The sequence below is a fragment of the Parasteatoda tepidariorum genome, chromosome 12, assembly GCF_982258835.1.
Source record: "Parasteatoda tepidariorum strain Cologne lab strain chromosome 12, Ptep-v5.0, whole genome shotgun sequence".
Lineage (NCBI taxonomy): Eukaryota > Metazoa > Arthropoda > Arachnida > Araneae > Theridiidae > Parasteatoda > Parasteatoda tepidariorum.
Genome location: NC_141766.1, coordinates 20,592,950 through 20,620,570, shown reverse-complemented (window position 1 = coordinate 20,620,570; position 27,621 = coordinate 20,592,950). Strand labels below are relative to the sequence as shown.

At 26.4% G+C, this 27,621-nt stretch overlaps 1 protein-coding gene across 2 annotated transcripts in view; it reads right to left on the bottom strand.

Moving 5' to 3' along the window:
* The window catches only part of LOC107447776 (uncharacterized), a 31,649-nt gene extending 4,309 nt beyond the window's left edge, over window positions 1–27,340 (bottom strand). Inside the window, exons 1-3 of one of the 2 annotated variants that reach the window (XM_043047527.3) lie at window positions 27,099–27,340; window positions 4,219–4,318; window positions 109–155 (exon numbers count right to left, since the gene is read on the bottom strand). In XM_043047527.3, coding sequence (XP_042903461.1) covers window positions 109–155; window positions 4,219–4,252 — 81 coding nt within the window. In that variant the 5' untranslated portion in view covers window positions 4,253–4,318; window positions 27,099–27,340. Of the gene's footprint in view, window positions 1–108; window positions 156–4,218; window positions 4,319–26,783; window positions 26,892–27,098 lie in introns of those variants that run through there. The other variant, XM_071188424.2, reaches the window with a different exon arrangement.
* Between the last annotated feature and the right edge of the window lie 281 nt (window positions 27,341–27,621).

Below are 27,621 nucleotides of genomic sequence, written 5' to 3'. Positions count from 1 at the left end.
CACCCCTTCTCATTTTAATTTCACTAAAAATAATAAATACTAATAAATTGATGCACAAATTACACAAATGATTTGTCACGCTACACTGGTAATTAAAAACTGACTTACAGACATACTGCTATCTGCTGCTATCACTACTGCAAGCACTGCAGTACCTGAAATGAAAGAAATTTAAATAATTTATGCCTGCATTAACATTTCCTTAGCCTACAAAAATTTAAATGCCTTCAAAAGTAATTTTTTTTTGCTTAAAATCTTAACTCACATTAACCTTTCTGGGTGAAATGATCAAAGAATAAATAAAATTCATTGGAAACTACTATATTCAAAAAAATTAGATAACCTTAATTTTTTTCTTTATCTTTATTTCTGTCTTTATTATTTTCCCATCTAAATTTTTATTTTTACAGGCATGCATTTACTTTTAAAAATGCCTATTTATATGAAAAAACTGTTAACAAATCCATTTTACACTCTCAGACAAAGTGGCTCGGATCATATCTCTGTTCAAATTAGTTGATATGATCGTGTAATTAAGATCGAGAAGGATTAATTTGCACGATAATTTGTTAAATTTATTTTTCAGTTTTGTATTTTTTTTACTAAATGTGTGGTAATAAGAACTATAATTTAGAAAACTAGAATTTATGGTAAGCCGATGTCCTATGAATAGAAAAATTTCTAAGTAAGAGGTTTCAATACCGTATATTTTGATTTTATTAACCAGAATTATGCTTTTTTTACCGGAAATGTCATTACCATACAGCACGATAATTTTACCGGAATTTTTTCTTCTACGCGTATTTATCAGAAAAAAGTCAGTTTGTTAAAGAGGAAATATTAATTATTTGTCTCAAATTTATTAAATATTTATCATCATTATACATTATTTATGCCACTTACTTTTTGAACCAATATTGAACATGAATTAAATATTGAGAAATTACTGATTGCAGTAAATAAAAAAATACTTAAGCTAATGTGGCTTAATTGAATACGATAAATTTGATGAAAAAATTTTCCTGATTACTTTTACTAAGCTAGTGTCATGACTCTCAATCGAAAAAAATTTAGTTTGGTTTGACTATTGAACTTGTTTTATGTACGCATGATTAACTTATCTAACTTCCGGGAAAAAGTATAAGCCGATTAATTAAAAACCAGCTTCCGTGTCAAAACAATTGGAAAAGTTCAACTTATGTAAATACAACGTCCGAGTTCAAAAGATCATTGAAGCTTTTCAGGTTTCTGGAGGAAGTAAATGTGAAACTAATAGGAATGAATTTTTAAAAAAATGTAAAATATAATGAAATTATGTCAAAAAAATTTAAAAAGTTGTATTTAATACGAAATTGCTATAAATATGATCGACATTTATTATCGGCATATTTTAATTAACTGTTCAAATGACTGTTATTCGAGTTCTCTTTAATCATGTGAAATAACGCTTTTCGGCTAATAATATGCTATTTTTGTAACTTAGGTCTAACTGTTCGTAACAGTTAGACATAACTGTTTGCTTAAACTGTAAAAAATTCCGTATCAAATTACGGTAAAAAGTACAGGCATTCAAAGTGCCGGTACTTTCTGCCGAAGAATCCATTTTTACCGAAACATGTCGCGGAACAAAAATCTGATATACCGTAATTTTAACAGTAATAATTACCGTAAAATCACTGAATTACTCTAATTAAAAAAACATTGCTCTCAAAAATACCGAATAATATTTTACGGTGAAAATGATACATCCAAAGTGTCGATCCTTCGTACCGTAATGTGAACCAGAATGTTTTACTTCGTACACTTCGTCAATCTCTATATCTAAGGACCTTCACTGATGAATAAGAAAATGGCACAATGCCCTTTTTTTTTGAATATAAAAAGCTTTTTTTATATTTTGCATTACTAATTAACTCATATACTGAGTTACTTGAAAAAATGATGAGAAATGGAAGTGAGCAAAAATGAAAAAAAAAAATTAAAGCGAAAATTTAGATTTTAAAACTTTTTATCCCCCGACAGAGAATAAAATGTTTTTTTTTTTTTTTTTTTTTTTTTTTTTTTTGAACAAGAAGAGTTTAATATTTTAAAAATATTCAAAATATTTGTTTTTAAGGTTCATTTATTTAATTTGTTTTCTTTTTTTATTAGTTTTAAATATTTGTTATTGCATTTTAAAGGCCTATTAATTTTTTTCAGTTAGCCATTATACAAACAGCATTATCTCCGTTTAAGTAAATTGTCAAAATGAAGGGAAGTCGTAGCTTTTTTTATATAAAAATCGTTGTTTTTTTTCTTCCTAATATTCAACTCTTACGTTTTATTTCTTGGACTCATAAAAATACGCAAACACAAAAAAGGGAAATATTCATGCGAAAATTCAGGTTTTTTTCAATGCTTTCATTTACGTAGAGAAATAATATTTTTCGGAGAAAAAGTCAGACTTTTTTTAATGTCCATTTTTAAGTACAATCAATTCTTTTCAATTAGGCAGAATATAAATGAGTAAAAAATCTATCAAATTCTTATTTTTTTTCATTAACTATGACAAAGTACTGAAAATTAAAATGCTGGAATAATGCTTTGAAAATTGCGTAATTAAGTCGGAGAGTGCTAATTTCAAATTAATAAATAAAATATGACAGCAGTAATAGACAGGAGCATATAAATGCTAGCACTTATTGACATTTGTAAAAGCTGACATCAATTCTAAAGAGTTTCACATAAAATTTCTGAATTATAAAATGCAAAGTATAGTACTCACTTTTATTCAAATTTATATCAAATTGCCAATTTATTAAATAAATCAAAAAGTGAAACTTACCTGATGTAAAAGAAAAAGAATTATAAATTGATAACGGATATGTTTATATTAATTTTAAAATGAAAATTCACATAATTGATGATACTCACATTAATTCTCAGCTTTCAACTACTTGCTGACTGACTTTTTACTGCTAATGTTTATACCAAGCAATTTTTAGAAATTAGAAAACATTTTAATCACAAGAAAGTTCACTCTTTTGTATTTCCCATTGAAAGCTTAATAAAGCTTTTTTTCAGATTTATAAATTATGTATGCAACGATTACAATATATTTTCGTAATTTTATAAATAATTAACAAAGTTATAACTGTTTTTAAGCGATTTTCAACGGTGCGCCAATCTTTATTTTAATGACTATGATGAAATTAACTTAGTGGCGGTATTTTTGGTATATTTGGTCTTCTTGCTTTCTTAATTTTTTACTTATTTTTTTACTTAAATTTTTTGCGTGTTCAACTTAAAAAATTCCAGAACAAATTACGGTATAAAGTACCGGCACTTTGGGGTGCAATCATCCGCAAAAGCCAGTTAACCATAGAATCCATTTTTACAGTAAAGTATTAAACCGTAATTTTTACATTAATATTTATTTAATTAGAGTAATTCAATGATTTTACGGTAATTACTACTGTTAAAATTTCGGTATATCAGACTTTTTGTTTCCTAACATAGGCACGTAAAAATGGATTTTACAGTTAGAAGTATCAGTACCTTGAGTGCCGGTACTTTTTACGGTAATTGCTCCCTAATTTTTTAAAGCGTAATCGTAAACCCACGTATTAAACCAAAACAAATAACAGATCTTCAACTCAATTAATATAACTGGCCAGGAAAATCTATTTAATATTTGATTTTAATATAAAAGGTTTTTCCCTTAGTTCAATTATTATCTGTTTTAACATATTTTCTTTCATTCTTCAATATTTGCTCGGTTACAAATGCTATGTTTTTTAATTAAAAGTACAGATAATTTGAGCCATAATTAATAAAAGTTATATTTCATCCAATTATTGGAAATAAAGTTTCATTTTTATTTTTATTTGTTTATAACTTACTAAGTGTACTTTTGATTTAATAACAATAACGTATTCATTATATTGAAATAAAAGTTGAATGCTCAAACTATTAAACTAAAACGCATATAAACTTTATTGAAGCACACATGGTAGCTTTTAAAAACTGTTAAAGTAAACAATGACCTAAATGCTTCTATGCTACTCTAAAAATCAAATAATTTATTTCTTCATTATTAATTCAATTTAGGTATTCCGTGTCATTTTCTTCAACCCTAGCAATTAGATCATAATTGCAGTAAGCCACAAGAAAACGTTTCAGGTTTTTAATTAATATATCGGCACTTCCATGACTAAATTGTAAAGGTTGTCTACTTACTCAGAAAAAGGGACACCGCCCTGGATTTCAACATCTTGGAAATTCTGGCAAGCTGAATTATTCTAGGAACTTGAATTAATGACACAGAGTCAACAAGAAGCTGAAAAGAATTAAAAGTATATCAGATTAAATAACAAGGTACGTAAAATAGTTATAAAAGCATATTCTTCAAAGGGGTCTGGGTCTCTAATTTACAATCCAGTGGCTTTTAACGACTCGCTCTCTTTTTTGGAGATCTCTTGGCTGCAGTTGGTTATAATTACAATTGTAATGCAAGCTTTTATTGATTTTAAGATTTGCTACCATGACTGAAAATGTCAAAAATCAAGTTTTTTCATTAATTAAAAAGTGCCAAACGGGAAAACGGGTAGTTAAAGGACGCTGGATTGAGAAATCGCGTCCGGGTCAGTGATCTTTTAAATTTGTGTGCTGTTGCAATTAGTTTAAAATGTTTTTTTTAAGAAAAATATCTGTTGGGCATTTTATATTTCAAAATTTTAAAACAGGGATGATTTTAGTTTTTAAAATACCTAAAAATGGTATAGTTTAACCATGAATTTTCTTCATGTATTTTTGCATTAAGCTATTTATACTATAATTTATGCAGTCTTTTTTACTATTAGCATTTATGGAACAAAATTTGAAAACTACAGATTTAATAATTGTGTATGATTTCTCTTTATTATATCTTTACAACTTAAATTTCAAATTTTATACAGCTTAAATAGCTTGTATTATGCACGAGATTATCGGTAAGAATGATATAAAATTTAAATTATATACCGAATACCGTATGAAATTTTGAATTAACAGACTTAAGAGTACAATATCAAATGAAATAAAAAGAAATGACATGTTCTAGAAATTATCAGAATTCAAAATAAAATTTAAAAACATGAAAATTTGAATTTAAAAGAAATGTTCAAACTTCAAATTAAATACTCGAGATTAAATAAATGCTTAGGTTTTTATTTTTACATTTAGTTTTGCAAATTATTTTTGTGTCCTTCAAAAAACACAGAGAATAGTTAGTGAATAATGAATGATTTTTTTTCCCAATAGAGCCATGAAAAAGATTTTTTTTACCTATTTTTAATTACTGCCATAGTTTTAGAAATAGGATCAAGGGCATTTTATCCAAAAATATCTAAGAAAGAAGCTAATAAAACCGATTGAAATTTAATTTGAGACCTATTTGCGATTAAGTTAAAAGAGCCTGACTGTCAAATAATAATAAACTTGCCTTCTTAATTCGAAATCAACACCAAACAATTCAGGCCTGACTTTGCAACTATCAAAATTATAACTTGATATATTAGGTTTGTTAATTGTTTTCCGAATTCCTTTTAAAAAAATTTACTAAGAAAATGTACTAATCTAAAAGTATAAAAACTAACCAAATCTTAAATACAATCTAGTACTAAATTTTAGAACCAACTCAAATAGGGAAATAAATTACGCAAACTCAAATAGAAAACAATGCACTTTTTCAAATTAATATTATCGCGACATTTTACTTTTAAATTGCGGAATACATATTGTTATGTTTCTAAATATGTATATAACAGAATCTAATTAATATAGTATTACTATGATTCGGTTTATTTTTTTTTAATTTTTAGTAATTCGAGTACGAAGTAAAATTACCGTACTGTATGATAATAATAATTCTGGTTGCAAAAAATAAATAAATAAATAAAAATAAATAAATAAAACATAATTTCGATTAATAAAACGAAAATATTCTGTATTTAAACCGCTCATTTGGTAGTTTTTCTGTTTACATAATAACAGTTCACCGAAAATTCTGGTTTTCAAAATTATAGCTCTTATTACCACACATTTAGTAAAAAAATACAAAACTAAAAGTAAGTTTTTCCAAATGAATGGTTTTTATGCTCTACTCTAAAGTTTGATGAAAATTATCAAATTTTAACACATTTGCAGAATTATATCACATATAACAAAACCATATTTTATTGCTAATTTCACCAAAGTCATTACCAAAGCACTTTTTCAAAAATTACTAAGCTCTTTGGTGTTCCTATAGAGCCAGAAACATGGTAAATTTCACCATATTCTGATAGTTTTAACCATACTTTTTCTATGTGCGTTATTACAAATAAGATATATTTAAAAAATAGAATAACTAATGAAAAATTCATTTCATTTTTTCATTTATTAGAAATATTTTTAGACAGTAAATATTAAACTTCACTTTTTAACAAAAATAAATAACTTACCTTTAGACATTACTGCGTAAAAATAACAAACTAATTTTACCTTTTATCGTCGATGCTTTAACAGCAACTAACACTAAGTAAAGTCTATGATCCGTTTATGGTATTATATTTATTTTTACAAAACTAATTCGTCTGTACTAAATAATCTCATATATTATAAATAATTTGGATGAAGACAAGATATAATATTTGCGAATGAAACCTATCGTGACCTAATGCAATTTGCTATCTAGATTAAATAGGAAGAAATAACCTCTGGATGTTGAACTCGGCCTAAAAACATAAATATTTATTAGACACTAATATTCAATGCATTTCAATAAAATATGAAACAGTTCAAAATCATATGAACACATTTCATAATATTTATGAGCCAGTTTTTGGGAATGTAGTAAAAATAAAGCATGCAATGTTTTAGATGAAAAAAAGTACTACTTTTGTCTTGTTTCCAAACACGAAATTAGAATTGTATTTTTCATTCTAAATATTCTTACTTAATTTGATATATTAAGTTACATGCTTGTATCAAACATGCATTATATACTATTAGCTATAAAAATATGGTTTTACCTTAATTTTTATTAAAAAACTTAATATTTGTTTTAATGAAAATGTTTTTGGTTTGGTGAGACCGTGTATCTCGACTACAAGTCTAAATAAGTTGTAAACATAATGTTCTTATTTGCATTTCCTGTTTTGTCAAAAATTGATCATCAAAATCTTTTACATTGGTTATTTGTCTTATCATAAACAAAGAAAAAAAAGTATGGTTAAAACTAATTGAATATGGTAATTTTTAAGGCATTTCTGGCTCTAAAGAAATACAAGAAAGGTCGGTAGTTTTTACAGAAGTGCTTTTGTAAAATTAACAATAAAATATTGTTTTATTTGTGATAAAATTTTATATATGTTGTGAAATATTTTAGTTATATCATGATACTTTAGAGCATGGTATAAAAACCATTTATCCATTAAAATTTATATTTCAGTTTTTTTTCCCCAAAATGTGTGGAAATTACAATTATGATTTTGAAAACCAGAATTTCCTATTGACCACTACCATGTGAACAGAACAATTATCAAATGAATGGTTTAAATACCGTATAATTTGATTTTACTGATCAGCATTATAGTTTTTTATGGTTTACTCATTACCATACATGCAGTACTCTTACCAGAATTTTTTCCCCGTATAATGTTCTTATAAATAAAATACAAATTTTTTTAAAAATAGCTCAATTATAGTTTCGGTCGGGATCCATGAAAAAGAACACTGACACATCTTAAAACAGATAACTTTTATTTTCTTGATTATTTTTTTGTATATATGTGTTCAAAATATAAATTATTTCTCTGGAATGTTATGAAAGCCAAATAATGCTACATTAAGTCATATAGTTTAGCCGTCAAATGATTTATCGTCGTTTCAGAGTACTCAGTTTTCACAAAAATTACTTATGTTTCTCTTTAGTTTCATGATATTCAATTACTTCTTTAGTGGCATGTGATCAATCAAATCCGCTTTGTGGATTACTGATTCGTCAATTTGGTCTAATGCTACCTGCTGTGTATTGGAAAGAAATATTTGAAACAATTTATTATCTTCACTAAACCGTATAATTAAACAAAAAAATTTTTTTTTAAAAAAGCATGAGGTTTCTTTGTGAAATAAGCTTAATATTTCCATTATACAAGGAATACATGCGTACATTTCTTTAATAAGTACGGTGAACAAAACATCACGTTGCACTGAAAAAATTTCAGTTGTTGCTCTAGTACAAAATAAATTAATTTATGCACTCTGTATTAATATTTTCAAATTTAAATTGTGAACTCCCGATTAAATTTTTAATTCAGTACAGCGTATAACTATATGCATAAACTAATCTACTAAAAAATCAACTGTATTATATATTTCGAAATATGGTTTACAAAAACTGACTTTTTATTGAAATTTGTTAAATAAAAACTAAAACTGACAAGTTTCTATTATCAATAAGTATCAACAACGTAATTTGCATCGTTATTTAACTAATTAATTAAAATTAAATTAAGCACTTTATTTAAAAAAACGTATGTAATAAAACAAAACATATGTTTAGGAAGCAAAAACATGTTTCTCTTTTTTAAAAAAAATAGTCTTAAATGCGTTACAATGAATTTCATTTTATTTAATGAAAAACAAATTTAGTATGATTAACATTTTTACTTTGTACGATAAATCCTGGTAGTAACAATGCAAATTAATTTAATAAGCAATAAAAATTATAGCAAACCGTTATCATATTTAAATAACGCATGTTTTGGTTCGATCACCAGAATTATAGTTTTTTACCATAAATGCTTTTACCCCACTGTTAAAATTTTCATTCTGAAATTACGGTAAAATAACCGACAGCAACCTTTCTATCCGATTAACCATAAAGTTTATATCTAAGAACAATTTGTTTTTACATTTACGATTTTGAAGCCGTTTACAACTGATACGGGCAAAAAAAACTGTGAATACAAAACTATACGGTTTTGTAACCATTTACAGCTTGCATAGTTTCTAAACCATTAAAATAAAACTTAAACGGATATTGGAGCTCTAAAAAACTGTGGATACAGAACTAGACGGTTTTGTAACCATTTACAACTTGCATAGTTTCTAAACCATTAAAATAAAACTTAAACGGATATTGGAGCTCTAAAAAACTGTGGATACAAAACTATACGGTTTTGTAACCATTTACAACTTGCATAGTTTCTAAGCCATTAAAATAAAATTTAAACGGATATTGGAGCTCTAAAAAACTGTGGATACAAAACTATACGGTTTTGTAACCATTTACAACTTGCATAGTTTCTAAACCATTAAAATAAAACTTAAACGGATATTGGAGCTCTAAAAAACTGTGGATACAAAACTATACGGTTTTGTAACCATTTACAACTTGCATAGTTTCTAAACCATTAAAATAAAACTTAAACGGATATTGGAGCTCTAAAAAACTGTAAATACAAAACTATACGGTTTTGTAACCATTTGCAACCTGGGTAGTTTCTAAACGATAAAAAAAAATAATTAAACGGATATTGGAGCTTTATGGTTGCTGCATTATTTATCCGTGAATTAGGGTCACCGATTGAAGAGTGCAGGACACTGAAAACTCTTCATGTATTGCCAAAATTGAAGAAATATTGTGGTGCCAATTCTGGGATTCGAACCCTTGTTCTGCCGGCCATGAGATTGGCAGTTTATTTCTCTCAGCTACAGTATTTACACAGCGTCTTGGAGCTAAATAGCTTCATAAAGCAGGCCGAAATGGCACGGATAGAATTCTGGTTGTTAAACCATATTCAGTAAAAACAACCGATAAACATTTTTCTCTCCCTTAACAGTATTAATATAATCTTTTTTATTGTTATTTGATTGTTGTGGTTAAAAATGGTAAAGTAACAATTAAATAAATTGCTGTATAACCATTTTTAAAATAAATTTCTAACAGTAATTTTTTCCAGATTTTCCTTCTCAGTGTGTCAATTAGGATAATTAACTTTAGAAATAATTGCTATCCGCTATAAATAGAATATAGTTGGAAATTAAGAATCTTCAAGTACACAAAAATCTGTTTTTCAGGAAACAATTTAAGACAAATTGTTTGTATAAAAACCCACATTCTTCAAAAGTCTATGAACTTGAGTCAGGGCATATCAACGACAGCAACGCCTTGTTATAATTGACAGAGATCATATTTGTCAAGGTTCATTATAGTAAAAACCTTTAAAGTTAATAACCTCGCATTTACAAATTATTAATAAATTCCAAACGACAAGGAAAAATAAATACTGAAGGTCTAAAGCTTAAACAAGACTAACAAATAAATAGCAAACCATGCCCTACATTCCTTTTGAAGGACATATTGATTGTTAAAGCAATTTCGAGGAATATTTTCTTAATTAAATAGTTATACTAAATAATATAATTAACAATTTCGGAATGCAAGCTAATTTTTAAAAATGGCAATAATAATTTTAAAGAAAAGTAGCCTTTTCAGTATACTATTGTCAAAAAGTTAGACATACCATTATCTTTCTGTAATATTTTTGATTTTCTGAAACGGAACTTCGCATGAAATTTTATTAAAAGTTTCATTATACAATACAATTTACAATTTCGTTATACAAGACCCCTTTTAAAAAATTGCATACATAGATATTAATTTGCTCATTAAAATATTTTTCTGCATTACAAATTTGTGAAATCAATTGCTGAAGTATTCATTGCATCTTTAAAAATTTCAGTCAAAAAAATTGTATTTTGCTGTAATTCTTGAAAAAAGTTGCAACACAAATGCGAAGTGTGAGGCATCATTTTAAAGAACGGCACACGCAAAAAATACTTTTTTCCTAAAAAAATTGATGTATATTTGTGAAATTAACTCCTAAAACAGTCATGACATCGTTACTATTTCAGTCCAAAAAATATTTTTACTACATTTTTTGGAAGAAGCTACATCTCAAAACTCAAAATATGTGGCCACCAATATAAAGAACAACACACATAGAGGCTATTTATGTCCTAAAAAATTTGATTTTGCGGTGCTAATTTGTCAAATTAACATCTAAAGTATCCAATGTATCATCACAAATTTTGATTTGAAAGAATTTTAATCAAAACCTGTTTATTTGTCTGTAAGTTAATAAGTTTTTAAGCCATATAACAAAAATTAAGAGTAATTAATTTAAGAAAAGAAATACATTACTAAATTTTAAGTTGCTGAAATTTTAGGAAAACTTATTACAAAACATACAAACAATTTTCAAATTGCTTTAAGTATTTTATCTGAAGCAAGATTTTTTTTTAAATAAATATTCTAAAACATAGTTTGACTTAATTAAGTACACAGCTGTAAATCAAAATTCCTAAGCTGTAACAGAAAAAATCCTAGTTAATATTTTTTTACGAATTTATTTATTTATTTTAGCTTTCTACCTTTTTTTCAAACATTTCAGAGTTTATTTTAAAATTAATGTCATTATTTTTTTAGCATTTTTATTTACTCATTTATTATTGAAGAGTTGATCGATTTTGAAGAAAAATATTTCACAAAAATTTAAAATAAAACATCCATTTTAATTTGGTTACTTTATTCGGCTTTCTAAACCTAAATAAAAAAATATATTGTTTCGTCTATTTAAAGACTAACAATTTGTCGTTTTGCCTATTTAAAGATTATAAATTTATGATTTTGCTTATTAATTACCTATTTATTATTTTGCTCATCAGTTTTGAATCAACTTATATGTAATTATCTAGCATTGTGCGAATTTCAATTAAAGCACATACAACGGAAAAAAACACATAAAACAAACTTTAAAAAAATACATACAAAAATACAAAAAATACATGTGTTGCAACAATTCCTCCCGTTTGAAATTTCATAAACAAACTCTGTCAAAGAATGCTCTAGTTTCATTTTTTTAGAAAAACACAAAAACCTTTCCATAAAAAAAATTTTTTTTTAAATAATACGCCATCAATTTTGTAATGTTGGCGATAGAGAGACACACCCTTTATAATATTTCAAGACATCCGCGTTTAATTCCAGTTCATTCAAGAAATTTGTTTTAAGATAAATGTTGATTATTTTTCCAACATATTAATCTATTTATTTTTTAAAAGTTGATCTGTTTTAAAGCCTAACATTTCACAAAAATTTAAAGCAAAATGTCCATTTTGATTTGGTTACTTCATTCTGCTTTTATAAATTTATAGATAAACTTTTAATCTATATCTAGATTAAAAATTTATTGTTTTGCCTATTTATCTTTAAAGTGGCAAGACAAATCTTTAAAAGGTAAAGTTTAAAAGACAAAATTGAAAGTTTTAAAAGCAAAATTTCTATCGTTTAAAAAGCATAAGATTTGCCTATTTAAATATTGAATTGCTCATTGATTACCTATTTATTGTTTTGCTCATCAATTTTGAATCAACTTATTCGCAATAATCTAGCATTATGCAAATTTCAATAAAGGCACATAATACAAAACAAAATTCATGTACATAACATAAAAAACGTTTAAAACATTTTTTTTTAAAAATACATTCCAGTGTGTTGCAAAAATTCATCACGTTTGAAATTTCAAAATTAAATTCTGTAGCAAAATGCTTTAGTTTTATTTAATTTTGTATTCCTTATCTAATTTGTAATCCTATTTTTTTAGAAAAGCACAAAACCTTCTCTTATTTTTTTTTTTAAATGCCATTAATTTCGTGATGTTGGCATAGATATTAGACACACCCTTTGAAATATTTCAAGACATCCGCGTTTACTTCCAGTTCATTCAAAAAGTGTAAAAAATAAAAAATAAAATATCCATAGTATTCGCGTCTCTATCGAATTAGCTTGTTAGGTAATAAATTACTTCAAAAATAAAACTTGAATTGAAAGAAACTTGAAAAAGAAAGAAACCACATTGTTCTCTGAGGGATACAAAATAAAATCCATTAGAAGATTGCTTTCATTGATTTTTATCGAACTTTCTTTTTCTTATTGGGCTAATTTCTGCGGGATATTTTGTAAAAACCAGTTGAAAATGACCCTGAAACCTACAGATATAGTCTACGGAAGAGGAAAGAAAGTCTTTTTTGCGGGTCATTTGAAAGTAGTGACTTTCGCTGCATTTTAGTCAAAACCCGTCCCAAGCTAACCCGTTTTCATTTCTAGAGCTCTTATAGTGTTACAGTAATAGAACGTTTAGTGCCTTACCATGACCCGCCTTCTATTAAAATTAGACAACATTGTTCAGGCACAAACGCCTTTCGAATAGAAATAATGGACTCGTTAAGAGTTTGAAAAGTTTTAGTTGATTGGAAATCGGGAAGTTTAAATTAAGGCAACAATTGCAATCATAATCTCATTATATTCTTAGTGATTAGATCGTTCAAATTAATAAGCTATCGTTTATTTTAACAAATTAATATTGGGAAAATATCACAGCTCAATACAGACAAGATAATATTCTTTATATATTTAATAACTTGATTGTTTATTTTTTTCATTGATCATCGTAAATTAATAATAGCAATTACGAATAACTATTAATCAAACCTTATTCCCTTCTATCGGCCATATTAAATTAAAAATAAATGATAAACTAACCAAATTGAAGGTGAACTACTTACATAAATTCAGCGTTTTTTTTAAAAGAAATAATACGAGGAATAAAACGTCCTTTTTACGGGTAATTTGAATATAACGACTTTCGCTGTATTTTCGTCGGAAGTTGTTCCAAATTAGTACGTTTTCATTCCTAAAGTTCATTTACTTTTACTGTTAAAGAACGTTTAAGTGACTTGCCGCACTGAGAAAAATGTATGGTCAAAACTACCAGAATATGGTAAAATTTACTGTGTTCCTGGCCATATGGGAATACCAAAAAAGTTCGGTAATTTTTAAAGGGCGCTTTGGAAATCATTTTAGTAAAATTAACAATACAATATGGTTTTATAATATGTGATAAAATTTGGTAAATGTGGTGAAATTTGGTAATTTTATCATGATACCTTACAGCTTGGCATGTTGTAATTAATTGGGAAGTTCAAATTATAGCAACTGTTGTAATAATAATCTCGTTAAATATTGAGGGAAGGGTAAGTTAAAACAACAACAATATCGTTTTTGGTATAAAATCAGTAATGGTAAAAAAATCAAAATTCAATCGAAATCAATATTTAGTGTAAAATCAACGTCTGAACTGTTTATTTATTGAATCAATATTACATCATAAATTATTGGTAGCTGTAAACAATAATATGTAATCGAATAATCATGAAACTTGTTTTTTTATATTAATGCCCTCACAATTGTCTCATTAAATTAGAAATGAATGATAAAATTATTAAATTGAAAATGAACTATTAATTTAAATTCAGCATTGCTTAGGACCAGTTGCTTGGGTTTTAGAAGCTATATTTTTGTTAATAGTTCAAAAAATATTACTCATTATTAAATAAATCACAATAACTGTTTCTTTTGTTATCAATCAACTGCTAGAAAAATTAATTTTAAACTATTAAACTATTTTCTATTTAATTGAGACTTTCTAGCATATGAAATGATAATAACAAATAATAAAGCGATCTTAATTCTTATTCTTATTTTAATGCATATTCATTTAACAATTTCTAATCTATGTAAAAGTAATTGCTAAAATAACTAATTTCAAACTGTTTTATTAATTGTATTTTCTTTATATATTATAATAATTGGAATAATATTTATTATTATTGTTTTGAAAAAAAAAGGCTGTGATCAATTAAAAAATGCCCAATAGTATTTTTATAGTTATCGTAATTGAGAAGTCAAAAGAACAAGCTTTAAATTTCAATACAAAACATTTTTAGTTCTATTTTATCTTTACGTAAAACATATCAATGGACCTGTCGATTTTTCAGAAACTATCGTGTAAACATTTATGTCAAATATTTATTTTTAAAGGAAATAAGAAAAAATTTAAAAATTAAATATATATAAAGAATAGTTTATTTTATGTGTAATCATTTTTTAAATGTGTCTAGTGGCTTCCACACTGTAAAAAATTCCGGATCAAATTGCGGTAAAAAAGGAAAAAGTACTTTAAGAAGTACCGGCCCTCTGGGTGTTTGTACCTTTTACCGTAAAATCTATTTTTACCGGAACATGCTACAGAACAAAAAAAATTGATGTGCCGAAATTTTTACAGTAATAATTGCCGTGAGATGACTGATTCACTCTAATTAAATAAATATTACTGTAAAAATTACGGTTTAATATTTTACGGTGAAAATGGTTTTTACGGATGGAGCACCCAAAGTGTTGATACTTTATACCGTAATTTGATCTGGAATTTTTTGCAGTGTAAATCTATCATTCAATAAAGGATTTAAAATGTAATCTCCGATTATACTTAGTAAATTTCAAAATATACAACCAACATAAGGTATAAAAAATAGGATAAGATGAAAAATTTAAAATCTCGGTTCAGTATGTTTTGTGCTTTAAGTTTAATCTTTTTTGTACATTGTTAGAGTGTGTTATTTATTTTTATATCCTCAACTAATTTCAAAATATAACTGGCAAAACTAGATTTAAAATATTCAATGATAGAGTATCATCAGCAATACACAACATAGCAATCACGAATTGTTCTAATTTCTATTGTGGTTTGCTCGTTACATTGTCTCCATGATCAACATTCTATTGCAATAATTTGCTCAGATAAAAATATTTATAACATTACGAACAAGTTGAAATTTAAACCTGCAACACACATTAAGGTAGCTAAACATCCTTTTGTTCCAGCTGAACTAGATCGTTAGGTGGGCGATATGCATACTTGTTTGACCTTTCGCGACACCTGATGAAAGGCTGGTTATGCATTACCTAAACCTAAATTCACTTTCATCTTTCCAAATTCTTTGTTTACGGTGATAAACGACGTAAACAAGGGAGATGATCAACAATTAGAAGATGACACGCATTCGGTTCAGCGATCCTTTCATAATAAAATTCACATACTTCAGATAGCTGTTTAAGGGTGAAAATTGCATTTTTGTAAACTACTAGGTCACATAATGATATTTAGGGCCTTTCATAAATGTTAAAACATGTAATGATTTATGGTTTACTTAAAACTATCTTGCACAAAATCCCATTACTAGTTCTTCATTATGCGCATAATATGAAATATTTAAATACCTGTCTTGAATTTTAAATTGTTACGTAAAACTACAGCATACGCATTTATTCAATTATTTTTCATTTCATAAATAATGTAAATGATGTTTTCGTGAGAAAAATATTTTAAAATAGTGTAATAAATTATGCAAAATATGCTATAATAATTTGGAGGAACTCTTAGAATGTTGCTAGTTTTATCATTTTATTAACCATTGCTCTCAGATATTTGTTCTCTTTTTTTCGGCCTGTATGTTTTTCCCATGATACGATTTTTTTAATGTGATAAAATATATATTGAAAATGCTGTGGTGAAATATATCAAAAAAATACACTGTAAGAAATTCTGGATCGAATTATGATCAAATCCATTTTAATAGTAACATTTAACGGGACAGAAAAACTGATATGCAGTAATTTTTACAGTAATATGTATTGTAAAATCACTCAATCACTGTAGTTAAATAATTTTAACTGTAAAATATGCTGTTTAAAATTTTACGTTAAAAATGGATTTTACGCTAAAATTAATTCTACGGGTTAAGCACTAAGGGTGCCGGTACTTTTTCCGTTATTTGATCCGGAATTTTTTATAGTGTACTTATGACAAGTGTATCCCCTGTGAAAAATTTCGGAGCTCACTTAACCATAATATTGCTCATATTTGCTACAACTTATATATAGTATTAAGTTATCTTGCAAATTAATCATTTTTAAACTTGATTGCACGATGTTATATTTTAAATTAAACGGGAGCATTGTTAACTTTAACAACTTATTGAGATTGCAGCAAATTGGACTGGTATTATGGTTTAAATTACTAATATTATGATTCAATTTAGGGGTGAATTGTACATGGTTCACTCTAAGAACTTATTGAGATTGCAGCAAATTTGACCGGTAACATGGTTCTATGGTTTGAGTTGCCAATATTATGCTTCAACTTGAATGGTACACGGTTCACTTTAACAACTTATTAAGATTACAGCCCACTTGCCCCATAATATGATTCAAGTTGAACAAGAATACGGTTTACGTAAGCAACTTATTAATGCAAATTTTTCCCTATTCAAGTGTCTCAAAGATATAATGGATAAACATATTCACACTAAGTCTAACTGAATATTAGAAACTTTATTGCTAACTTAGCAAAAGTACGCTAATGTACTTAAAGTATTTTTATGAAATTTTAATTCTTTCAAATATATAAGAGAGAGTAAAACGGATATCATCGTATTCTCGTATAAGCATTATATGTTATGAAGTATTTATATACTACAATATATTTATATACTATAAATAAATACAGTTAATAAATATTAAAATATGTTTTTTATCTGCATTTGTATACTTTATATATGTAGTGCTTTAAAGCACTACATATTCACACTAAGTCTAACTGAATATTTGAAACTTTATTGCTAGCTTAGCAACAGTACAGTGGTATACTTAAAGTATTTTTATGAAATTTTAATTTATTGAAATGTAAAAGAGAAAGTAAAACTGTTTGAAACATATTCTCGTATAAGCGTTATTAGCATGAATTCTAAATATTGCCATGAATGGCACGTGGCATTTCGGATATCTTATTTGTAAACCTTTTAACTAAAAACTACCATTAAAGGTCCGAAGGTTAACATTGAGTTAAAGGTTACCTAGAGTCCTCAAAAAATAAATAACCTTTTTTCAGTATTTAATTAGATGAGTAAACTTTTAAATACAAACGAATGAACTATAACTAAATCATAGTTGACTTTTTCATGATTAAGTATTAGCACTGAATAAAACTTTCAAAAAAAAATATGTTCTTGACTCGTGTCAAAATCCATCACCTGGAGGGGACATTTCAGAAGAAAATTAGAATACACTCTCGTTTAGAAGGACATCAGTTAAACTTCCAAGGTTTGTCGTATCAAGAAGGCGTTCCAACAAACTTTGTAGAACCTTATGATTTTGAAATTTAAAAGTAAAAATTAAGCATAAAATTGGTCCATAATATTATTTTTCTTAAGAAAAATTAATGGATTATCGAAAGTTTGAATGAAATACGTCCCTGAATGTTCACATACCCGCTGGAATTTTTAAAAAGTTCAAGGGTTTTACTTACTAAAGCAGAGATTTTTTTTAAATTAATTCTGTAATTTTTCATAATTAATTAACAATTCCTTTGTAACATGCTAACATACGGAGAAACAAGATTCTTGCATAATTACTTACTGTACAGTCATGACATTTTTGGTTAAAAGAAATAAATAAATTTGGTAAAAAAAATCTAAATATAAGGTATTTAAAACTTTCATTAGGTAATTTTCTGTTCAAATTGCAACAGTTTGCCCGAAAATTTGATTTTCAAAATTATAGTCCCTATTACTACACATTTATTAAAAAATACAAAACTGAATATTAAATTTAATTGAATAAATTATTTTTATGCCATGCTCAAAGGTACGATAAAATTATCAAAATTTATCACGGATTATTAAATTAAATTTTATTGTTAATTTTACTAAAATCATTACCACGGTGCTTCGGTAAAAATTGCTGAGCTATTTGATGTTCCCATAGGTTCAGAAACATGATATATTTTAATATCTGATAATTTTATTATATTTTTCTTTCTCAGTGCTGTTATAGTTGCAATTACGTCAATGATATGATTTTTTAAGTTGGCCGATATTAGTAGTTGCTTCACCGTAGTTCAAAAAAGTTAAGGAAAGACAATTTTCGCTTCATTTCAAAATAAGAAATATTTCCCCATGTTTAAAAATTAAGTTTTTACGAGGTTACAGACTCCCGGTATAATTTTTCCTCAACTCTGTACAAAATAAATAAATAATTAATCAAATACTTATAGAGCTCAATAATTTAAAGAATTTAATATACAATTTTTTCAAACTCTAAACTACTTTATTAATTTTTAAAAAATACTTGTCCTATCATATCAATTTTGATAGATGAAGCTCTTTGCTTTAATGCTCATACTCTCTACATAAACATATGATACATTGGTTACTACATATTAGTTAAACATATTATACCACATTGGTTACTTGCCCAATAAATACTGTAGTTTGAGATGAATTTTCATGATTAGAGTTGAAACATGAATTATGCTACATTGGTTACATACTCAATAAATACTGTAGTTAGAGATGAATTTTCATGATTTGAGTTGAAATATAAATTATACTACATTGGCTACTTGCCTAATAAATACTGCTGTTTGAGACGAATTTTCATGATTCGAGGTAAAACATGATGCATACAATACTGATATTTTCATGTGGAAATTTGACGTGCACCCAGCATAGGATAGATATTTTTTATAAAACTAAAAACACAAAAAAAGTAACAATAGTATGGAAAGGCTCGAATACGAAGGTTTTTTTTAAACTTTATGCCCTAATGCAGAGTATTTAAAAGTTAATAAGGTTACGCTTTTGTTAAGGTTACGTTTCATAAAGTTTCATAAGGTTACGTTTTCGATCAAATGCGCATTAACGTTTACTTAATAATAGATAATACAACGATCTAAAATCAAGGATTGTTTGTATACTATATCAATCTAATTAAAGCCATTTATTTTCAGAGCACAATTGAAGGAAGATTAATTAATCAAAAAAATTAAAGAAATAAAATCAAAATAAATCTGTTTATTTCAAAGCAATGCATTAAAAAGTCAAGTTCACCAACATAAGCTTTCAAATTTAAAAAAAAGAAGCAAAAAATAACAAATTTTGACAATAAATAAAATAAAAGTCTAAAATATTTCAAAAACGTTACGAATTTGAACTCATTTGAAACAAATATCTTTAAAAAAATGCCTTTGTTTTGACCTTAACACTAACTACTTAACAAGGGATACCGTTCTACTCTAATGATTTTTTGCGGTTCGGTACTGACACGTGATTTCTTTTATTTCTTTTTTTGACGAAAAAAGTCGCAGACATTGAATGCTAAGCATCTAAATAAATCGTCAGTCGTGTGTCCCAGTGTACGACAATGCACGAAAGGCTTTGTGTAAGCGATTACGTGTTTGATCCCAAGCGTTGATAAAAATCAGAGGTGGTCACTTAGTAATGCATTGCATTGTCAGATAGGTGTCAGAGGCACGCGTTAATAGGTTTATGGGAGCAATTTTGCTCCGAGCAAGCATGAAAAACACGTTCAGCTAGAGTTCACACTTTTCAAAAAAAGATTCAATGCTCGCATTCACGGTCAATGTTTACGTGTGAATTAAGCTGTTAATTTTCTTGAATTTTAATAAATGAATTACGAAACTTTTAAATTTGTAAACAATACTACCAAAGCTTTTGAAACTATGTATATGCTAATTTCAAATTACAAATCCCTACAATATACATATATATATATATATATATATATATATATATATGCTAATTTCAAATTACAAATCCCTACAATATACATATATATATATATATATATATATATATATATATATATATATATATATATATATATATATATATATATATATATATATATATATATATATATATATATATATATATATATATATATATATATATATATATATTTATATATATATATATTGTAGGGATTTGTAATTTGAAATTAGGTTTACTTCTAGCTGCAGTTTTTATTTCTTTTAAAAATTTAGTTTTTTGTCGAAATGTACAATTTTAAAACTTTATTTACAACTGGAGGTAATGTGTAAAGTTGCATAAAGCTCTTAGGGGAGTTAGTGCACATCATCAGGATTGAAATTGCATAGGAAAATATGCCCGGAAATATCATTATATGCGACTAGGAGCAGTAGTAGGGAAGAGCCCCTAGAATCGTCGGAAATTTGAAAGCAGCTATTCGAAATTATCTAAGATCTGTTAAAAAATCTCATGTATCAGAACTCAAGAACAAAATTGTTCCACGGTGTAATCAACAAGTTTTTAAAATCACGTTTCAACTTAAAACTAAATAAGGAACTAATGAATAAAATGTTAGTTTTTCAAAAAGGTTACCTCCTTCACCGTCGTTCAAAACAAAAAGGCAGTATCTCCAAATTTTGCCATTTTTAGTTTTCCTTTTGTTATGTTTCTACCTAATATTTTATTTTATAACCGGTGTTGAACAGCTGACCTATTTTTTGGTTAACTGATATCAATGTTCAATCCCGTAACCTTATAATTCTTAACCCAACCCAAAGGACAAGGGAAGACTCCGATAAATCATTGGAACATATTACCCTTTATGGAGGACTTTCTAATGGAACAAATCCGCAATGGAGTTACATGGTAAGGAAAACCACGAAAGCCTCCCAGCGGTAGCCAGCTTAAAAAATCTGTTAGATTATCTGAATTACATTTGTACTAAAATATAAAAACAAAAAACAAAAGTACTTGGAATTTTTTTTCCATTCAGATTCAAAAGTATATCAATAGTTGATTTTGGGAATTAAAGAAATTTCAATAATGAATTAATGTTTCACTTATATCTAAATAAATGTAAATTTTAAAAAACTCTTGTATGGAAATGATCCGTATTTGAAAGATTTTACCTGCAACGCAGAAAAAGACACCAATGTGCCATGCTGTATTTCATAACCATAGATTATTAAAATGAGAAATACAATATTTTTCATTCATTTTGACCTAAATTAATGCATATTAATTATAAAAAAAACTATGAAAAACATGCTTAATGAAAATTCTGCGTCAAAAGGTTAAGAAGAATTTTTTAAACTACACAGACCTTAATATACGACATAATTATATAATAAAGAATAAAACGCATAAAAAGGAAGAGGAAGTTTAAACTTGAAATTGTAGTTTAACCTTCAATAAATATAAAATAAAAAATTCAATTTTGACTATAAGGAAATGAGATCAATTATATGTAGATATTCAAAGTGAAATTTTTAAATGTTTTCTAGAAACTTTAGTGCATATAAATTCCAGCAGCATTTTTGAAAACATGATTTTACAGTCGTGTCCCCTATTTATCTCTGTAAGCATCAAAGGTAGCTTTTTTTGTATTCTATACACACACAAAAACAAACCTTCAAATTTGAAACTAAGCGATAAAATTTTTAAAACGTGAAACTCATAGAAATATGAAGAAAAAAAATTTTTTCTTTGCGTTTACTTTGACTTCTTAAAACTTTCATGGCCCAATGTTAAAGTTTAATTCTCAGAAAAGTAGGTTGAACGTTGAACTTAAATACGGTGAGGAAAATAAAATATGGTCAAAAATACCAGAATATGGTAAAATTTCCCATGTTTCTGACTATGTGGGAACATCAAAAAGCTCCGTAATTTTTACCGAAGCACCTTGGTAATGACTGGTAAAATTAACAATGAAATGTGGTTTTATAATATGAGATAAAATTTGGTAAAATTTGGTAATTGTATCATGATACCTTAGAGCAAGGCATAAAAACCCGTTATTAGGTTAAATTTACTTATCAGTTTCTTACTTTTTACTAAATTAGTGGTATTAAACACTCTAATTTTTAATAAAAGAGTTTCCAGTAAACCGTTACCATATGAGCGAAAAAAGACAAAATAAATGATTTAAAAGCCGTATATTTTAATTTGATTACCAGAATTATGTTGTTGTCTTATTAAGTATATATCAGGAAAAAATATATCAGGAAAAAATTGTTTTTTCAAGCTTTACAAATTTTTTCTAAAAATTTTCTGAATTTTAAAATTTTAATAAAAATTTTTTTTGTTTATGAAATTATATTCTTCCATTTCTGGGGAAATACATTCTTACGATGCCGACATTCGTAATTATATAATGTGTAGGAAGTGATTAAAAGTTTCTCCCAAATATACTTTTAATGTTTTAAACTTTCTAACCCCATTTTACTGTCTAAAAGCAAATATTTAACATAATTATACACTTCTAACTTTACACGAAACATTTACGAACTCTTAATTTACTTCCTTATTACTAACGTTCTATATTTTTTTGAATAAAAACAGAAATGATGATTATTGCTAAAAAGGTTTGTTCTTGTTTAGCCCCCTGTTGCTCTTGATGAACTCAGCTTTTGAGAGATGAAATGTCTGGAAATAAATTGCTAGAATATATTTACTTTTCTGATAACTTCCTCAAGCAATGACGAATAGTATATATGTTTCCTTCTTTTTAATACTAAGCAAGAGCGAAGAAATGTTTTAACCGGTAGAAAGAAGAAAATTTTTAACTTAACCAATATAGTTTGTACTAATGCGAGAGAGTTAAATTATTTAATGATATAGAATGTACCGTTATGGCCACCGTATATATAAATTTTTAGAATCATTGTAAAAATTAAATCAAAAACCCATCTAATTATTGTTCACAAATTAACATTAAATCAAGAAGTAAAATAAGCAAGAACTCTATCCAAATCTAACTTATCACTTCAGAGGATGGCGAGATTAAAAACATTAAAACTGTTTGATAACGGAAGAAAGTTGAAAGGCGATTATTACAAACATCTTGAAGTTTTATCAGACAATCATGCTGGTTTTGATGTATTCGTGACAAGTGCTTTTATTGGTATCGAGGAGTTTTTGTTTCTTAAATACTTATTTTTGACCACTAATTTTAAAGTGACCATTTTAAAATGATATTTAGACAGTTGACAAATTATGAAATTTAGACCATTTTGTAATGCGTTTATTCAAACGTGATTTCATGCTGGAAAGTTCAAATAAAATAATTTTTATAATTATTTATTATAATAAATATTTTATTACTGATTTTTTTTGTCGTTTAATTTGAAGATATATTTTTTTTACCATAAAGCGTAAAAGTTTAAACATGTTCCTCAACAACAGCTTTTTGTCTAACAGTGTAATTTCCAAAAATAAAATCTAAAATTTGAGTAGTATCTGTGAAAAAATTTCGTAAAAGGCATTTTTGGGATTTTTAATTTATCAGGAACTATTTAATCCGATCTGTCAAAATTTTATACTTTATCATTTAAATGCATTAAATATTATTTAATTGTTTTATTTTTTTTACTTTGAACGAGTACCGACTATTTCACATAATACAAGGAATTTTTGTTCAAATATCTTTGGTGATTCTTAATGCGTGATATATTGATACGAACTGGATTTTTAGGGGGAATTATTGTAATATTTAAGCCCATAACTAAACAAATAAAAGCCTGTTTAAATCACATTATTTTGTCAAATAATATTTACTTTTGTTTTTTCTGTAACAGTTAAGATTTAGACTCATATTTTAAATCGAATCATATCTTCAGACAAACTAATATGCTTGTTATTTTTTTCCAACAAAAATCATTGAATAGCAAATATTTTTCATTTAATGACTTCGGCATTCTCGTCGATGTTTGAGCTCAAATATACTGAAAACTTCTATACTGAAAACATTTACAATTGGAAATGCTACGATCTGGAAAAAATTTTGAGAAAAGCATTGATGAAAAAATTTGAGAAAAATATAGATTTTTTCAACTACTCGTTTCTATCAATAAAATTGCAATTTAAAGGGAATATATTTATGAGTGTGAAAGAGATAGGGAGTTTGTTTGTTGTGCTCAAGTGAAGGTAAAAATTAAATAAATTTTACAACTTTGTGATTTTTCCTTGTTGTAGCAACCCTGGAAAACGTTTAAAAAAATTTTGATTGTAGTGTAAGTGCTATGGAATGTATTAACATGTTTCAGACCATTGATTTATAATCAATCAACCTCTATTAAGCGCACATTATGTTATGATGAAAAAAATTATAGCCCATTTGTAATTCATTCATTTATTCGTTTATTTCATTCATTCATTTTATTCATCCATTCATTTTATTTATTCATTTTATACATTCACCCATTTTATTCATTCATTTATTGTATTCATTTAGCTACCAATTTGATTTAAAAATATAAAAAATTCATGATGTTAGACCCAAATATGGAATTTAATATTATCAATATATTTTGGAGGATACGAAAGTTTAACTAATCCAAGATTATTGCTAACAATGAACAAATTTAGAAACAGTCTTTAACTTTAAAAAGAAAAAAGAATATTAGAAACAGTTTTTAACTTTATTAAACATTCTTTAATTTAATTTTTGTTTTTTTTTTAAAAAAAGGTCTTGTTTCAAAAATCGGTATTTAAGCAGTAAATTTAATGTATCTTGCAATAAATGGGACAGGTGGATTGAAGCTCGCCAGTTATTAGTGTCAGATGAAAAATAATCTACCTTTTACATCATTTTAAATTAGTAGTCGCCTTCAATTAGAAAAGAGAATTTAAATCCTTAAGAATTTTTCAAAGTTTAAATTATTTCAAGGGACACTTTATCTTTAAATTAAACACAAAAGAGAGATAAAATTGACTAATTTATAAATTATAATTTAGCAAACAAATTTAAATTATTTAAAAAAATATTTTATTGTTATTGATATACCCATGTATATCATTTTTGAAGAAGTAAAGATAAGTTAATAGATATCATGATTCTGGATATAAATGAAGATGTTACAAAAGTTATATTTAAAGGTAGCTAAAATGATAACAAAACTTCTCATAACTTCACCTTACCGCCTTAATAAGATGTTATAGTGAACAATGCTACACTCCATGTTAAACCATATTATCATATGAATTCAAGCTGGATTAGTTCTTACAATAATATGGTATTCACAGCAATAATAATAATTCCACAATAGTATTCAAGCTGGATTAGTTTTAACAATATAACTTGGCACCGTAATTAAATTGTATCAAATTTAAGCGATATTTTTGTTTAACGCGATTCGAAGTTTTCAAATTCAATTTTCACAATTCTAAGAAGAGAATAAATTGACCGAAAACTTAAATTATTAAAAAAATTTAATTTAATTTTTAGAAAATTTCACCATTTATAATCACAGGCAGATTTTTTTAATGATTTGCATCGAAAACTTCATCGTCTTAGTGCTATAATGCACATATTAACTATTATAGCATGATTAAAAGAAAAGAAATTTTATCATACCAAAATTTGTTCTTCTTATATAACTTTGCAATAAAAGATTATCACACGCTTTTTCATTTTTTTTATCCCTTTACACTTTCTATTTTATACAACTCAATTATTACGCATTTCGATTACATTTACTGCTTTTTGTTAAATTGTCTTGAAATTTTCCATGGAAAAAAAATTCTGATTAAATTACAGTATTATATAATAATAACATTTCTGGTTTTAAAATAAGCCCCCACAAATCTGGCTAAAATTATTAAAACCAAAATATATGGTATTCATAAACCCTTCGTTTGGTAGTTTGTAAAAATAGATAAAATAATTTGGTAGTTTCTAAGTTAAGAAAGATACGAATAAAACTAATTCCTATGAATCAGAAAAGTCTAGTTGATTTAAAAGATTAATATAAATAAAATTAATAACGCAAAAAATATTAAGTAATTAAATTAAAAACAATTTTAAAAAATATTAATAATACACCAATAATAGAATGAATAATAATATAACAATAATTTTAAAATAATAATAAAAAATAATAATCATTAAACAATATTATAAATAATTAAAATTAAATACAACTAATCCTATAAAATTAATTCCCTAAAACCATCGAATAGTTAAAATAGAAATCAAAGTGATCACTTACTTTTAAGCTTTTTTCCGTTCAAATAATAAATCCCGCAGGACCTTATTTTAATATCTTTTATTGAATAAAACTCACTCCGGTAACCTGTCCGAAGATTTAAAATCGGACCAAACAAATTCTTATAAACACACTTAAAAAGTAATAATAAAAAATAATAATCTTTCGGACCAAACAAATTCTTATAAACACACTTAAAATAATAATAAAAAATAATAATCTTTAAGCAAATTATAAATAATTAAAATGAAATGCAATTAATTCTATAAAATTAATTCCTTAAAACCATCGAAATTAGAAATCAAAGCGATCACTTACTTTTAAGCTCTTTTCCGTTCAACTAATAAATCCCACAGGACCTTATTTTAATATCTTTTATTGAATAAAACTCACACCGGTAACCTGTCCGAAGAGGGAAAATCGGACCAAACAAATTCTTATAAACACACTTAAAGTAGGTCAGGCCCACCTTCTGGAGACGTTAGAGTTAGAATATTTCTTTCTTGGCGAAGTGAACCTTACTACCAAAAGCAACTGTGCGTAGAAAGTCAAATGTCTTTCAACTATTTTTAAAAGAAAACACATCATTTAATTAGAAAAAGAACATTGCGAACCTTCCGTGTCCTTTAGTAATAAAAAAAACCTTCAAATTTACCATTCAATGCCATACTAACACCTTATTAAAGAAGAAGCTGAAATTAAAAGAAGATATAGCAGATTTATGATTAAAACAAAAACACTCAAAAAAATAACTGCCTTCATTTGCTGATGCAAATCATAGCACAATTAGTCTTAGTGAAATTAACAAAGGCTACTTAGTTGTAGATTTTATTGTTTAGAT